An 18238-nucleotide genomic window follows, 5' to 3' on the forward strand; every position below is an offset into this window, starting at 1 on the left:
GGCGAAAATGTCACAATTAACGCCGTGCAACGGGTCCGTTAGCACAACCATTGACAGCAATGTGATTTTCAGGTGTAGCGCATCGCTAGAGCGTGCCATTTTCGGCTCGCGCTAGCAAGGTGCCATTCTTTTGTGGCGCGCCTCAGACGCTGCTTGCAGCGTCCGCGGCGCGCCCGAGGTCCGATCCCCGATCTTCCAGAGCGGGGACGTTAACGCGACCACTAAACACGACACCTAAAAAGACATTGTGTTAGCGCAATCCGCTAGTGCTAAACGGATTTCCCTAACGCAATGTGAACCTAGCCTTAGGGAAAAATAATAAAATTAAAAAAAATGTATTTATTTCCATTTTCCGGTTAGGGTTAGGGTTAGGGCTAGGGTTGGGGCTAGGGTTAGGGTTTGGATTACATTTACGGTTGGGATTAGGGTTGGGATTAGAATTAGGGGTGTGTCTGGGTTAGGTGTGTGGTTAGGGTTACAGTTGGGATTAGGGTTAGTGGTGCGTTTGGATTAGGGTTTCATTTATAATTGGGGGGTTTCCACTGTTTAGACACATCAGGGGCTCTCCAAACGCGACATGGCGTCCGATCTCAATTCCAGCCAATTCTGCATTGAAAAAGTAAAACAGTGCTCCTTCACTTCCGAGCTCTCCCGTGCGCCCAAACAGGGGTTTACCCCAACATATGGGGTATCAGCGTACTCGAGACAAATTGGACAACAACTTTTTGGGTCCAAGTTCTCTTGTTATCCTTGGGAAAATAAAAATTTGGGGGGCTAAAAATCATTTTTGTGGGAAAAAAAAGGATTTTTATTTTCACGGCTCTGCGTTGTAAACTGTAGTGAAACACTTGGGGGTTCAAAGTTTTCACAACACATCTAGATAAGTTCCATGGGAGGTCTAGTTTCCAATATGGGGTCACTTGTGGGTGGTTTCTACTGTTTGGGTACATCAGGGGCTCTGCAAATGCAACGTGACGCCTGCAGACCAATCCATCTAAGTCTGCATTCCAAATGGCGCTCCTTCCCTTCCGAGCTCTGCCATGAGCCCAAACAGTGGTTCCCCCCCACATATGGGGTATCAGCGTACTCAGGACAAATTGAACAACAACTTTTGGGGTCCAATTTATTCTGTTACCCTTGTAAAAATACAAAGCTGGGGGCTAAAAAATCATTTTTGTGAAAAAAAAAAGAATTTTTATTTTCACGGGTCTGCGTTATAAACTGTAGTGAAACACTTAGGGGTTCAAAGTTCTCACAACACATCTAGATAAGTTCCATGGGAGGTCTAGTTTCTAATATGGGGTCACTTGTGGGGGGTTTGTACTGTTTGGGTACATCAGGGGCTCTGCAAATGCAACGTGACTCCTGCAGACCAATCCATCTAAGTCTGCATTCCAAATGGCGCTCCTTCCCTTCCGAGCTCTGCCATGCGCCCAAACAGTGGTTCCCCCCCACATATGGGGTATCAGCGTACTCAGGACAAATTGGACAACAACTTTTGGGGTCCAATTTATTATGTTACCCTTGTGAAAATACAAAACTGGGGGCTAAAAAATTTTTGCGAAAAAAAAATAAATTTATTTTAACAGCTCTGCGTTATAAACTGTAGTGAAACACTTGGGGGTTCAAAGCTCTCAAAACACATCTAGATAAGTTCCTTAGAGGGTCTAGTTTCCAAAATGGTGTCACTTGTGGGGGTTTTTAATGTTTAGGCACATCAGGGGCTCTCCAAACCAACATGGCGTCCCATCTTAATTCCAGTCAATTTTGCATTGAAAAGTCAAATGGCGCTCCTTCCCTTCCGAGCTCTGCTATGCACCCAAAAAGTGGTTTACCCCCACATATGGGGTATCGTCGCACTCAGGACAAATTGCACAACAATTTTTGTGGTCTAATTTCTTCTCTTACCCTTGGGAAAATAAAAAATTGGGGGCGAAAAGATCATTTTTGTGAAAAAATAAGATTTTTTATTTTTACGGCTCTGCATTATAAACTTCTGTGAAGCACTTGTTGGGTCAAAGTGCTCACCACACATCTAGATAAGTTCCTTAAGGGGTCTACTTTTCAAAATGGTGTCACTTGTGAGGGGTTCCAATGTTTAGGCACATCAGGGGCTCTCCAAACGCAACATGGCGTCCCATCTCAATTCCAGTCAATTTTGCATTGAAAAGTCAAATGGCGCTCCTTTCCTTCCGAGCTCTGCCATGCGCCCAAACAGTGGTTTACCCCCACATATGGGGTATCGTCGCACTCAGGACAAATTGCACAACAACTTTTGTGGTCTAATTTCTTCTCTTACCCTTGGGAAAATAAAAAATTGGTGGCGAAAAGATTATTTTTGTGAAAAAATATGATTTTTTATTTTTACGGCTCTGCATTATAAACTTCTGTGAAGCACTTGTTGGGTCAAAGTGCTCACCACACCTCTAGATAAGTTCCTTAAGGGGTCTACTTTCCAAAATGGTGTCACTTGTGGGGATTTCAATGTTTAGGCACATCAGGGGCTCTCCAAACGCAACATGGCATCCCATCTCAATTCCAGTCAATTTTGCATTGAAAAGTAAAATGGCGCTCCTTCCCTTCCGAGCTCTGCCATACGCCCAAACAATGGTTTACACCCATATACGGGGTATCAGCGTACTCAGGACAAATTGGCCAACAATTTTTGAGGTTCAATTTCTTCTCTTACTCTTGGGAAAATAAAAAATTGGGGGCGAAAAGATCATTTTTGTGAAAAAATATGATTTTTTATTTTTACGGCTCTGCATTATAAACTTCTGTGAAGCAATTGGTGGGTCAAAGTGGTCACCACACATCTAGATAAGTTCCTTAGGGTGTCTACTTTCCAAAATGGTGTCACTTGTGGGGGGTTTCAATGTTTAGGCACATCAGTGGCTCTCCAAACGCAACATGGTGTCCCATCTCAATTCCTGTCAATTTTGCATTTAAAAGTCAAATGGCGCTCCTTCCCTTCCGAGCTCTGCCATGCGCCCAAACAGTGGTTTACCCCCACATATGGGGTATCAGCGTACTCAGTACAGATTGTACAACAATGTTTGGCATCCATTTTATCCTGTTACCCTTGGTAAAATAAAACAAATTGGAGCTGAAATAAATTTTGTGTGAAAAAAAGTTAAATATTCATTTTTATTTAAACATTCCAAAAATTCCTGTGAAACCCCTGAAGGGTTAATAAACTTCTTGAATGTGGTTTTGAGCACCTTGAGGGGTGCAGTTTTTAGAATGGTGTCACACTTGGGTATTTTCTATCATATAGACCCCTCAAAATGACATCAAATGAGATGTGGTCCCTAAAAAAAAATGGTGTTGTAAAAATGAGAAATTGCTGGTCAACTTTGAACCCTTATAACTCCCTAACAAAAAAAAATGTTGGTTCCAAAATTGTGCTGATGTAAAGGAGACATGTGGGAAATGTTACTTATTAAGTATTTTGCGTGACATATCTCTGTGATTTAAGGGCATAAAAATTTAAAGTTGGAAAATTGCGAAATTTTCAAAATTTTCGCCAAATTTCCGTTTTTTTCACAAATAAACGCAAGTTATATCGAATAAATGTTACTACTAAAATGAAGTACAATATGTCACGAGAAAACAATGTCAGAATCGCCAAGATCCGTTGAAGCGTTCCAGAGTTATAACCTCATAAAGGGACAGTGGTCAGAATTGTAAAAATTGGCCCGGTCATTAACGTGCAAACCACCCTCGGGGCTTAAGGGGTTAAATACCTTCATTTATAAATACTGGTGTGCTCCATTCTCCCCAAAACTTGCTAAGTCTATGTCTGTGTCTTGCTCTTATTTGCATATAGTACTTTTTGTCCTTCGCCAGATCAGTAAATATTTGTTCTCCTTTGTCAGTGTCATTTGTTTGCTGTAATATAGAAAAATATAATTATTTGTCAATTTGTTCTTTTTACCATCCAGAAGATCACTCTGGCGTCACTCTAAATCCGGTGTCACACTAGGTGTACAAAAGTATGGTCCATTTTTTACGGCCGTAATACGCAGAAATGTTCCTAAAATAGAGATCCGTATGTCATCCGTAGGCAGGGTGTGGCAGCGTAATTTGCGCATGTCATCCTCCGACAGTAATCCGTATGGCATCCGTTCTGCAAGATTTTCTCGCCGACTTGCAAAACGGACATACAATGGATCCATGGGCTCAAATAATCGTTAAAACATACTGTATATACAGTAAATATATATATATATATTTATGTCAGTGAGACACATATATATATACTTATTTATATTTCATACAGCGCTAGATAGCAGAAAAGCCCTTTAATTTACTAGCTAGAGACCCCAAATTTAACACAAAGACACTTCTTACATTAGTAAAGAGGAATATGTAATAAAAGAAGGGATATGAGATGGTTTACTGTATGTAAACCATGTCTCATATCATGTCGGGTTTGTGAAGGAGATAGCAAAAGCCGGCAATTGAATTACTGGCTTTTCTGCTGTCTAGCGCTGTATGAAATATAAATATATGTATATATATGTGTCTCACTGACATATAAATATATATACCTATAGTGTGTGTACACATTTATTCTACCTATTCTATTCTATTCTGTCAGTGTGATTTTACTGTACACCGCACTGAATTGCCGGCTTTTCTATAGAACACCGATGCGTATTTCTCACAAGTCACACGCATGGTCCGTGTGTAATCCGTATTTTTTGCACTCCCATAGACTTTCATTGGTTTTTTTTGCGGCATATGGTGACAAACGCAGCATGCTGCGTTTTTCTACGGCCATACAAGACCGTATAATACGGATCCGTAAAATGCGGCAGATAGGATCTGGGCCACAGAGAATCATTGTACCGTATGCAATCTGTATTTTCTGCACCTCTCATACGTCCGTAAAACTCGCTAGTGTGACGCCGGCCTAACACTGCCCATTTCAGAAAAACAAACATTAATGTGGTTAGGGCTAATGAAAAAAAATGTGGATTAAGTTTATAAAAAAAAATTGTTTTCTTTTGAAGGACCTTTTGAGAACAATGCTGAATAGGACAATAAATAAATAATAAATTATAGGATGGTGACAGACAAGCTGAAATATACTGTCTTGGCTGCAAATGCATTTCGCATTACTAAAAATAAAAAAGTTAAATCTTTATGCAAATTATGTTACTACTGGACCAATGGCAGCCTGGTTCTGAAAGTGAAACGATTCTTCAGATTATTCTCTGCCTAACGCCACCCTCAATGTCTTTGACTGACATTTAAAAAAAAAAAAAACATTATTCCACTATTGCTGTACACATTAAAACATTAAGGTATTTAGTTAAAGGGAACCTGTCACCTGAATTTGGCGGGACCAGTTTTGGGTCATATGGGCGGAGTTTTCGGGTGTTTGATTCACCCTTTCCTTACCTGCTGGCTGCATGCTGGCTGAAATATTGAATTGAAGTTCATTCTCTGTCTTCCATAGTACACGCCTGCGCAAGGTAAGATTACTTTGCGCAGGCGTGTACTACGGAGGACAGAGAATGAACTTCAATCCAATATTTCGGCCAGCATGCAGCCAGCAGGTAAGGAAAGGGTGAATCAAACACCCGAAAACTCCGCCCATATGACCCAAAACCAGTGCCGCCAAATTCAGGTGACAGGTTCCCTTTAAAGGGTATGTAAATAAAAAGCCTGCAGACACTCTGTGTGACTGCGGACTTTTGAATCCCCCCAACGCACACAAGGTGCTGCAAGGATTCACCAGTTTCTGAGATGAGAATGGCGGTGATGTATTGTATGTGATATGCATACTCCTGGCCAGAGCCCGCCTAGTGAACATGGTCTCGCTCCATACAATTGCTTAGAGTAAGACGGCCAAGTCACTAGATGGGAGTGGCCGTACTCAATACAAGTGTATGGAGCGAACTCGGGCCCAATAGATGGGTTCTGCCCGGGGGTATGCACAGCTCATACATCACCGCTGTTCCCAGTTCAGAAATCCACAAATCTTCACAGTGCGCAGTGAGTACGCTAGGATGAGGAGATTCATAAGCCTCCTGTCACACTGATTGACTGCAGAATTATCAATTTAGACCAGACAACCCTTTTACATTTTTATCAAAAAGAGTAAAAGCCATATAACCACATGTTAAATTTGGAGGGAACAATCTTCAGCCATAGGGGCCGGGTTTTCGGGTGTTTGATTCACCCTTTCCTTACCCGTTGGCTGCATGCTGGCTGCAATATTGGATTGAAGTTCATTCTCTGTCCTCAATCTTGCCTTGCGCAGGCGTGTGCTACGGAGGACAGAGAATGAACTTCAATCCAATGTTGCAGCCAGCATGCAGCCAGCGGGTAAGGAAAGGGTGAATCAAACACCCGAAAACCCCGCACCTATGGCTAAAGATTGTTCCCTCCAAATTCAGGTGACAGAGTCCCTTTAAATATGGATGGTCTCTATTTCAGATGGGCAAATTTATTCAAGTGCATTTGAATTGTGCTCAAATGTTACAAAAATCTGCATTCTGGGGAATACATTTTTTTTGTAGATCCCTGTGCACAAATTCAGCGAAATGGAAAGGCAAGAGGTAAAAAAGAAAATTTGGACTGAATAACGGATCCAATGCAAGTCAATAGGATAGCCAAATATTTTTCTGCTGGATCCAACAAACAGGTATGGGGGCATTAGAAAAATAGCTGAAATGGATGGGATAGATTGTTATAGATGAAAACATGGAAATTCATATGCCGCTTACAGTAAAATTACAGCGTAACAGGTTAAAATATAATAGATAGAATAGATATATACAGATGGAATAGATAGATATATAGATGTCAGTGATACACACATGTATATATGTGAATATATATTATATTTATCTATCTATATATATATAAATGTATACAGTGCCTTGCAAAAGTATTCGGCTCCCTGGAACTTTTCAACCTTTTCCCACATATCATGCTTGAAACATAAAGATACCAAATGTAAATTTTTGGTGAAGAATCAACAAGTGGAACGCAATTGTGAAGTTGAACGAAATTTATTTGTTATTTTAAATTTTTATGGAAATTCAAAAACTGAAAAGTGGGGCGTGCAATATTATTCAGCACCTTCACTTTCAGTTCAGCAAACTCACTCCAGAAGTTCATTGTAGGTCTCTGAATGATCCAATGTTGTCCTAAATGCCTAATGATGATAAATATAATCCACCTGTGTGTAATCAAGTCTCCGTATAAATGTACCTGCTTTGTGATAGTCTCAGGGTTCTGTTTGAAGCGTCATGAAGACCAAGGAACCCAACAGGCAGGTCCGTGATACTGTTGTGGAGAAGTTTAAAACCGGATTTGGATACAAAATGATTTCCAAAACTTTAAACATCCCAAGGAGCACTGTTCAAGCGATCATATTGAAATGGAAAGAGTATCATACCACTTCAAATCTACCAAGACCCGGCCATCCATCTAAACTTTCATCTCAAACAAGGAGAATAATGATCAGAGATGCAGCCAAGATGCTCATGATCACTCTAGATGAGCTGCAGAGATCTACAGCTGAAGTGGAACAGTCTGTCCATATGACAACAATTAGTTGTACACGGCACAAATCTGGCCTTTATGGAAGCATTTCCACGAAGAAAGCCATTTCTCAAAGAGATCCATAAAAAGTGTCCTTTAAAGTTTGCAACAAGCCACCTGGGAGACACACCAAACATGTGGAAGAAGGTGCTCTGGTCAGATGAAACCAAAATTGAACTTTTTGGCAACAATGCCAAACGATATGTTTGGCGTAAAGGCAACACAGCTCATCACCCTGAACACACCATCCCCACTGTCAAACATGGTGGTGGCAGCATCATGGTTTGGGCCTGCTTTTCTTCAGCAGGGACAGGGAATATGGTTAAAATTGATGGGAAGATAGATGGAGCCAAATACAGGATCATTCTTGAAGAAAACCTGTTGGAGTTTGCAAAAGACCTGAGACTGGGATGGAGATATGTCTTCCAACAAGACAATGATCCCAAACATAAAGCAAAATCTACAATGCAATGGTTTACAAATAAACATATCCAGGTGTTAGAATGGCCAAGTTAAAGTCCAGACCTCATTCCAATCAAGAATCTGTGGAAGGAGATGAAAACTGCTGTTTACGAACGATCTCCATCAACCCTTACTGAGCTCGAGCTGTTTGCCAAGGAAGAATGGGCAAGAATTTCAGTCTCTCAATGTACATAACTGATGGAGACATACTCCAAGCAATTTGCAACTGTAATCGCAGCAAAAGTTGGCGCAACAAAGTATTAAGTTAAAGGGGCCGAATAATATTGCACGCCCCACTTTTCAGTTTTTGATTTTCCATATTTATTGATTTACCAATAAATTTTGTTCAACTTCACAATTGTGTTCCACTTGTTGTTGAATCTTCACCAAAAATTTAATTTGGGGTTTTTATGTTTGAAGCATGATATATGCGAAAAGGTTGAAAAGTTCCAGGGAGCCGAATACTTTTGCAAGGCACTGTATATATTACATCTATCTATCTAAGAAAAGCTGGCAATTCAGCAGCCACGTACAGTAGAATCACAGCAGGAGCTGACAGCATTAAATAGATGGATTACATACAGTATGCACATAGAATAGATAATTATACAGATTTCAGTGACATATACAATTAATACAATGTGTGTGCAGCTTACTGTACATGTATTTAATTATTAAAAGATTATTTTTCAGAAAAAAATGGTGTGGGCTCCCGCATAATTTTCTTAACCAGCAGAGGGAAAACCATTGGCTGGGTGTAGATGTTTATAACCTGGGAAGGGGGAAATACCCATGGAGCTTCCCAGGATATTAGCATCAGCTCACAGCTGTATAGTACAATGGGAAGCCCCCCAAAAAGCCCTAGGGTCCCTTGATAACTAATAACTAGCAAAGTCTATGCAGGTAGCTGTGGTCTGATATTAATAGCCTAGGAAGGGGCCATGGACACTGGCCCCCCAGGCTAAAAACAACAGTTCTCAGTTGCTTCAAAAAGGCACATCTCTGCCAATTCTGGCACTTAGGCTCACTCTTCCCACTTGCCCTGTAGCAATAGCAAGTGATGTTCATATTTGTGCCGTTGATGTCTAGTGACATTAAGTATACGGATTACTAATGGAGAGGTGTCTATAAGACACCTATCCATTACTAATCCTATAGTTATATGGAAAATAAAGACACAGCCATAATAAAATCTTTTATTATAAATAAAACAAAACACACTTTTCCATTTTTATTTAAAAATAGTAAACACAGTTATACTCGCCTAATGTCTATTCCACCAAATCCCTCATCTCCTGTAAGAAAACAAAATAAAAAAACAATAATATCTCTCGCCTATCCGTCATTCTGTCCCATGCTGTAATCCACGTCTGGGGGATAAACAGTTTTCAACCTAGACTGTGCCAAGATGCAATCATCCAGGCTGTGAACCTAGCCGTGACTAGCTGTGACAAAATCAAAGTTACCTCTTGTCACAGAGGCTGCATTCTAAGCCTGGCTGAACTGCTGTGATGAGGTTGGTGATGGCGAACTCAGTCGAGGGGTTCAAGAGAGGCCTGGATGTCTTCCTGGAGCAGAACAATATTGTATCATACAATTATTAGGTTCTGTAGAAGGACGTAGATCTGGGGATTTATTATGATGTAGGCTGAACTGGATGGACAAATGTCTTTTTTCGGCCTTACTAACTATGTTACTATGTTACTATGTTACTATGCTGTGACCTTAGCACCATTGGAAAAAGTCAGTGATGAGGTCACTGCAGTTCAAACTCAGTGACTCCACCGCAGATCACCGTGAGACACTGTGAAGACAAAGTAAAACAGTGAAAACACTGCTCTTAGGTGTTATCGGTTACCTGCCCCAGCACATGGGGGGTGTTCCCAGGACCATTGGGTTATGCCGTAATCTGATATTCCCGGTTAGGAACAATAAGTTCATGAAATTACACATGGATTTCTTGAATCTTTTTTTGGGAATTATTTTTATGCCATATCGCTTTGTAAATACCTTGAGGGCAGTTGTGCCCGATATTTTAACTTCTAAGATGGCATCTAAGTTCTTTTTCTTGAAAATGCATGCTTAAGCTGCAGTGGATTCTAGTATCGTCACTTGCTGGCACTGGCGCAATTGAATGTACGTCAGTAAGATGGCACCAGAGACTTCAATACATATCCACGCATGAGCGGAAGTACCTGTGATTTCCATCGTGTCTTTTAGCATTTCCTGACATGTGCATTAGCTTAACTAGGATGCATCTTTTCAAATATGAATGGGGTGAGTCATACTTTGGATCACTTATTTACAGCTGTCACTGATTATCAATTATGACTATAACTAGATGGAGGCCCGATGCTATCGCATCGGGACGGAGGTAATGTCACCATGATGGCAGGCTTTACAGCGTTGAGAATCTCTCCCTCATGTGCTCACCCACCTATCCGCTCTCTTTCCCCATGTGCTGACTTCTTCCGTCTATGCTCTGTTCTTTGACCTGTCTACCCCATGTGCTATCCCCCTTGTCTGCTGTCTTTCTCCTTCCTGTGTTGTGTTCTCTCATCATGTGCTGTCCCGTTTGAGCTGTCTCCCCCCTGTCCTCTGTCTCTCTCACTCCTGTGCACTTTCTCTCTCCCCCATGTGCTGTCTTCTCCTCTCATGTCATCTCTTCTTTGACCTGTGTACCCCATGTACTCTCATACACGGTCAGACACAGACAATTTTTAAAATGAACTTTCCTTCATGGGAATACCCCTTTAATGTGACCGGCTTCTTCTGCCTGTAGACACGTTTAGCATCAGCCACCGGGATCAGCCAAATGATTCACCGCGCCTGCGTGGAATTCACGCAGGTGCAGTAAATCAGACCGCCTCCATCTTTGTGCAGACAGAGAATGGCGGTCACATTAAAACTGCGCATGTGCTCCTCCTGTACAAAGATTGCAGCTGTCAGTGAATCATTCGGCCGATCCCGGCGGCGGCATGTTCGCGATGGTGTTCCGCAAGTAGTACCGTGCAAGAGGCTGCGTGTGGCATATACAGTGTGTGTGTGTGGTGCGTGCGGCGCATACAGTGTGTGTGGGGTGCATACAGCATATACAGTGTGTGTTTGTGTGTATGTGCGTGGTGCGTACATGTGTGTGTATGTGTGTGTGTGTGGTGTGATGGCACAAGAGGCTGGTAACACCAGCAGTTTCCAAATTAAGACATCCATCACTTGGGTGTTCCAATATGGTGGTCAGTGAACTTCCGCCACTTGTAATTCTGGGATCCAGACACATCTGGACGGAACAGGATGTGAATTATTGTAATTGTCACTAAATACCTAAGCAATTTGTTTTGCCATAAATACAATGTACTTGCACTTTTGTATAGCTTGAAAAATTTGGGACAGAAACGTTGCACATGGGCCAATAAACTGCACGTGATTTTCTACTTACTGGTGTGCTGCCTTCGATTTTTTTGGAACAAGTAAATATATTTCTAAAGGTGCTATTGACATAAAATTCTCACCTGATGTTGGTAACAGCCTATCCAATCCACACAGGCAAAAAATGAAACCATAGATGTCCATAAATTAAGTTATATATGCTTACATTGTACAAACATATATATATATATATATTTTTTTTTTTTTTTTTTTTTTTTTTTTTCTTGAAAATAAAGGTTACATTTCTGCTACAGGTGCCATTTTAAAATAGTTTTTTTTTTACTATCTGAATAACATCAACCACATTTATTATTGGGACATTAAACATGTGATTATGTTGCAGTGCAGGTGACACGGCTGGCGCATGCCTGCAGAAGGGTTTCTTTTCTCTTCAAAGTACAGATATTCATTATGTAAACTAGAGGGCAGGTCAGTGAGGGATCAGTGACCTCTCAGCAGGCTGCATTATGAATATCTAATCAGAGCCCCACATGAAGACCCCCCACAGGCCGCCCCGGGGCATGAGCATATCATTAACTCAAAGCTGGAAATAAAGATTAAACAACAACCACAAGACAGATCTCATCAACCCAGGTATCATTTTAATCAATATAACGGTGCCGACCTTACACTGTCTGTAGGTTACTGTGCACAATCCTGCTGACAGGTTCCCTTTAACTAGAAGCTAAGATTCTGTGGAATATTACATTATGTACTTCACATTGTAAGGAATAGTGATCTGAATGTACTTACCCTGAATATTATTTTTGATTTATTCTCTACAACTCTTATTTCATATATAAAATTATGCTCTTCTTTAGAATTATAGGTAGGCGTAATTCCATCTTGAAGGCTATTAATTGCTACACTTGCTGGTGGAAGCCATTTTATTATAGTATTACCATTTTCGGAAAACACTTTAATATGTCTTGGAGGGGTAAGTATTTCTACAATCAACATATTACAGATTGTAATTAATACATGATTCTCTTTGCAATGTCTCACATAAAAGATAAATGAAGCAGCTCAGTAGTTTTAGTGACCAACACATTCCTTTGAAATACCCTTTTTATAAGAAGATCTTGCATTAAGTAAAAGGGAATTCATCACCAAAATGGTGCTATGTAATCTGAGAGCAGCATGATGTGGGGGCACAGACCCTAATTTCAGTAATGTGACACTTGCTGGTCTGGTTGCTGTAATTTTACTTTCTCTGATGAAGGTCCACCTGTTCTCTGAATGCTGAGCTATGTATAACCCCACCACTGATTGGCAGCGTTCTGTGCACTGTGCATAGGCAGAAATCTGCCAAACAGTGGTGTGGGCAGGTTTATACAGAGCTCATGAATGTGGAAGGCTACATGCAGCAGGTGATCTAGTCCTTTAATGATAATCTCCTGCTGATAAAACAATTATTTTATCAAAACTGCACCAATCTATCCAGTAACAGACACATCGCTGAAATCAGGGCCTCTGTCACTACATTATGCTGGTCTCAGATAGGGGAGCAAAAACCTGTTGACAGATTCCCTTTAACAGATGTCAAGTTAGGTGTCAAATTAAACTTTTTAATACAGTGATATACCAGTTACCGGAGTCAATTTAATATTTTCCCATGACATTATTAATCTTTGCTAAATCAGTATATTATCTGCCGCTTTCAGCCAAAAATGTTTTAAATATTATAAGGACAGAGATAGATGATAGATTTCTGTGTGTCTCACCTACAGCTTCTGGCCTGAAGGTTTTTGAGAAATTATATAAAGCACTGTAGAATCTAATCCTTATCTTATTCAGAAGTCCATCCTCTCTATGGTCTGAAAAAACATCTCGCATGGAGCAGCCAATGTTCTTTTTGTGTCTCTTAATGTAGTCTGTACACGCCAACCATTTGAAGTTTGATCTGTGCCAAAAAAAAAAGCATATACAATCGGTGATTTTTGCTTTTTTATTCATTATTTCAGAGAAAAAAACAATATATTCCATATTGTTATACCTCAATGCAAAGGAGTAGTTAATGTCATCAGGGGCATCTGTTCTAAAGTTCCAGGAACAGTTTAGATATGTTATGTCAAATAATACACATGACACATTGTCGATGTAAACTGAAACAAGAAATAGATATATTTATGAGCAAGAGAAAAAAAAACGTATTTCTTAATCAGCATGAAAACATACTCACTCACTGTTGCGATATGACTCATTACAAGAAAATATATATTTTTTTATTTACAGAATATTGCAAACTCACAGGACTTATTGCATAAAAGTAAGTAACTTGCAGTAAATTTATCTCTGGGGGAATAGGGAAAGAAATTGTAATTGATAGAGGGGTTTTCCCACAAAGTTAATTTTAATGAATAAATCTTTAAGTTTCACAATTGGATGCATTTTTAAAAAAAAAATGCTCCTGTGCTGAGATAATCTTATAAATGTGCCCCTGCTGTGTACTGTGTAATGGCCGTGTCTGACCGTACAGGAACATGGTCTGATCATACCACAGCTCCTGGGCAGGGGAGGAAGCCAAAGAGTATAGAAACATGACAGTATGGGATCACAACTGATTCTTTCTCTGCGATAAAACATTTCACTGCCTGTTTTTCAGAAATGTTTTACCTCAGAGAAAGAACCAGCTGTGTTCCCGTGCTGTCCTCGGTTTGTCCTCTTAGTTGTGTCTTCCAATTCCCAGGAGATGTTGTATGATGAGACCATTTTCCTGCTTGGTCAGACACAGCCATTACACAGAACACAGCAGGGGCACATTTATAAGATTATCTCAGCACAGGAACATTTTTTAAGCACATCCAATTGAGGAACATATTATTATTCAAAGATCTATTTTTTTTAAATGTTGATTCAAATTAACTTTTTTGGTGGGAAAACCATTTTAAGTATTTATTCCACACCATCATATTATGCAGATGTTTGACCATTCTTATATAGTTAAGTAACACTGACACAAAAGTTATTTAATATGGGCTTGTCCGTTACTGGACAAGGCCTTTTTAATGTCCTCAATCTGCTAAATAAAATACAAATTTAGCCTATTGGGGCATTCAAAAGGGATTGTTCAGTATTGGACAACTGTTATGCTCAACGGTGGTGCAGGTGGATTTATGGATACACTGTGCCACAGGACCGGGCCTGCCCAAGAAGGAGCATAGCTAAGTGGCTACCAGATCTTCAGTGGAGCTCTGGATGATGCAAGACAGACCAGGCTGAAGGGATCAGATTTGCTGAAATGGACAAGGTCTATATTCAGACACACTGGTCTAAGATACTGGATCAGGTACTGGCCACACATGTACCGGGGGACAATGTTCAGGCACTGGTCGCATTGGGACGAGGGGTCTTTGGGGACAGGACTGGTCACACTTGGACCAGGAAACTTCGAATTCATGACTGGTTGCATCAGGACCAGGGGACATTGTTCAGGCAGTGGGTACACCAGGATCAAGGGACTTTGTGAACAGGACTGGAGGCACAAGAACCAGGGATTAAGATTCAGGACCTGGCCACATCATAATCATAGATTTGTGTTCAAGACACTGGCCACAGCGGGACCAGTGAACCTCACAACTGTATTGGAAGTACACCAACTACCTAATGACTCAACTCATTTCTTGGTAACACCCTAAGAGAGAGGGAGTCTTACACATGAGATAACTCCCAGCAATTGGCTGGGAGCCATCTTGCAGGTGTACTAATTATACTAAATGCATCTCAGTGACAAGCTGAGGGAACTGCGGTAACTGTGGTGTGCACACCATGAAGACTCAGAAGTATGCCAGGGAATCATGCTGCAGAGCTGGAGAAGTGAATAAGCTGGCATCCATGCATGGAGGGAGAAGGGGATACCATGCCATGGGTCCCACTGATCCCCAGTCCTCTATGTGCTCGTATCTGTGTCAGAGGCTGCACAACCAGGGAGAGAGCCAGGAAAAATGTTTGTTTCATCTGGTGAGACTAGATGCTCAATTGGAAACCCTAACATCTGAGCAACCTGACACTCTTGCTCCCAGAATTAAACCCATTCTGTCTGATTCGTCTCAGTACCATAGAGATCCAAAGCAATGCCGTGGGTTCCTGGAGCAGTGCATGCGGCACTATAAAGTTTTCAGTCAGCAGTTTTCTTTTGATAGGACCAAGGTGGAATTCCTTATGTCCTACCTAGCATTAGAAGCCCTGGCATGGCACATCTCCAAAAATCGGCTCCTATCACCTCAGATCTGAAGGCATTCCTGGTGGCTTTCTGTATGGTGCTCGACAAGCCGAATCCAGAATCTTCTGCAAAAAATTTCCCTTCCCAGCTTCCAACAGCAGACCAAACAGGTGACACATGTGAGAAGACCATCACGTCTGGCCCTGTCCTTTCAAATAACACCTATTACCCAGTCTGTTGAGGCAGCTACACATTTAGAATCCGTGAAGGTCGAGCGTGTTTGCAGACTGAGCCGAAGCTTGAACTCAGTCATGAGATGGAATTGCGATATCACTGCAGTTGTGCTGAACATCCTGACTATCTTTGTCCAGTGAAGTTAAAAAAACTCCAAAACCTTGTGCCATTGGGAGAGGCTGCCCTTGATGGAAGTATTCCTTCTCCACAGATGACTGTGACTGTATCCATGGCGGGTGATGGCTTTGGGTCAGCGGGAGTGTTCGTGCTGCAAGCCGTGAAGAGTTGGTGTCAGCTTCTCATCCAACAGCTTCAGAATCCACTGATGGTATTGTCAAGTGAAGGATGAGCACTAACTTGACTAATTGTCAAGTCATGTCTGAACAACTTGAGCTTCCGATTGGAGCATTTTATGCAGAGAGGTTCGCTTTTCATATGTTGGCTGGTATTACCATTGGTTGTCCAAAGCTGAGAACTGAAGTATTCTTCTAGTCTGGAGACCCTGTGTGGTGCTTCAATGGTGACAGCCAAGTCACAAGACGTGCCTAGTCCCCTTATATCCAAGTAAGCTAGCAGTGTCGCCATATTCTCTGCCAGGTCTGCTAGTCACTTTTTGCTATTTGCTGGCATCTGCGCCTCGTGGATGCATTGTTTTGAAGACTAGGCTCCATATGGACCCTGATGAGGTATCTTCAGTTTCTAGGTGGTCTAGTGAAGTAAATTTCAAGGCAGTGGTATGTTTCAAGTCTCTGTAATCCACCAACCAGGTGGAAAAACTACAGTTGGTCCTTGTATCCTCCAGTGTGGCAGCTGATCTCATCAGATGGAGAGAGACTTCCTGTTCCTGATATCATGCCTGCTACTAAAATGCTCCACACAAGGGGTAAGCAAAATAACAAATCAGAAAAACTATATTACACTTTCTCAGTACTATTAATACACCTGTTACATATTTAGATAGTAGGGTACATGTAAAAAAGTGGCAAAATTGAGCAAGATCTTTAACTGTGTCTTCCATGGCATATACTAAACATAAAGGATATGATAGTGTTGATGTTAAAGGGAAGCTGTCATGTTTGATAATGCTATAAACCTGCAGACATAGGGTTCATCTGAAGGTTTATTACATCAAAAAGGTGCACGGCTGCTGATCTAAAAGTACAGCTTTTGGGAGAAAATTAACTTTAATTATCCTAGGAGCTGTCATACAGGTGTTCCTGGAGTGAATTCAGCACTTTAAGCATGTAAGCTCAAGCACTTATATCTAGGTAAAGTTCACACATTCATGCCAGTGTGTGCTTACAGCTGCTGCTCACTGTGTACTGAGCAGTTGTGAGGTGGCCAGGGTGGTAGTCTTGGCGAGGGGCTGCTGTTCTGGCACACCCTGCAAAGAAAACACAATGTCCCATTTGTTGTGTGATTTGTGTGCAACACAAGTCACTCACTTTTAGATTGGAGTTCTCATGTTGCATGGTCCTGATTTCAGATATCATCACACACTAATTGACAGAGTTTAAGTCCATTTTTAACAAAACAACTTTACACTAACACAGCAAGTTCAGTTCAGTCACAGACATTGAACAATAATTCTCATTGATCAATGATTCTTTCCTCTGGGCTGTCTCTTTGCTCTCCTGGCAATCTTTGTTTTGGTAACATACCATCTGGTATACCAACTTCCTAACTAGCCAGACTACTTCTTGCTTGTGGGTCCCCGCCTGTTTTCCCCTCTGAGGGCAAAATAAAGGATGGCTCTTCCAAACCATTTCCAGACCATTGGTCTCAGACGTTGGGGGATTTGCCACTGAACCTAGTTGCTACTGCTCTCATGCTGTTCCTGTTTCCTGGTACTCATATGACTTCCAGCCCTGAGGAACCTCTTCTTCTTAAACTTGTGTCTGAAACAACCTTGCTATTCTCCATCCAACTCTCTGACTAACTAAAACCAGAAAGTGTCTCAACTATCTAACTATCACCAGTCTTGTCCCTCCTAACTTGGAAATCCCCTATTACCTTAACCAGTTGTTATCCTAACCTTATCTAATCTCCTAATTTACAGTGCCCCTCACTGTAATAAACTATATACTATTACACTCACTAAATCCTACACTTATACTGTAATTCCCTAACTCTATCCCTAGTCCATAAAGATGCATAACTGCACGTCACACATCACATATTCTCCCGAATATCCCCCATCCTCTGGAATTCCACGCCTCAACACGTCCGATTATCCACCACCCTCGGATCCTTCAGACAGAACCTGAAAACCCATCTCTTCAGGAAAGCCTACAGCCTGCAATAACCATTCTGCTGCCTCACCAACCACCTGAGCTGCCGCCTCACCAACCACCCGAGCTGCTGCCTCACCAACCACCCGAACTGCTACCA

At 41.3% G+C, this 18238-nt stretch overlaps 1 protein-coding gene across 2 annotated transcripts in view; it reads right to left on the reverse strand.

Annotated features, from left to right (window-relative positions):
• The window catches only part of LOC138673013 (interleukin-5 receptor subunit alpha-like), a 116812-nt gene that overhangs the window by 37726 nt on the left and 60848 nt on the right, over positions 1-18238 (reverse strand). For both annotated transcript variants that reach the window (XM_069761544.1, XM_069761546.1), the window contains exons 5-8: positions 13448-13556; positions 13176-13354; positions 12205-12398; positions 3747-3891 (exon numbers count right to left, since the gene is read on the reverse strand). In XM_069761544.1, coding sequence (XP_069617645.1) covers positions 3747-3891; positions 12205-12398; positions 13176-13354; positions 13448-13556 — 627 coding nt within the window. The remainder of the gene's footprint in view (positions 1-3746; positions 3892-12204; positions 12399-13175; positions 13355-13447; positions 13557-18238) is intronic.

This window comes from Ranitomeya imitator, chromosome 3, assembly GCF_032444005.1.
Source record: "Ranitomeya imitator isolate aRanImi1 chromosome 3, aRanImi1.pri, whole genome shotgun sequence".
NCBI classification, from domain to species: Eukaryota; Metazoa; Chordata; class Amphibia; order Anura; family Dendrobatidae; genus Ranitomeya; species Ranitomeya imitator.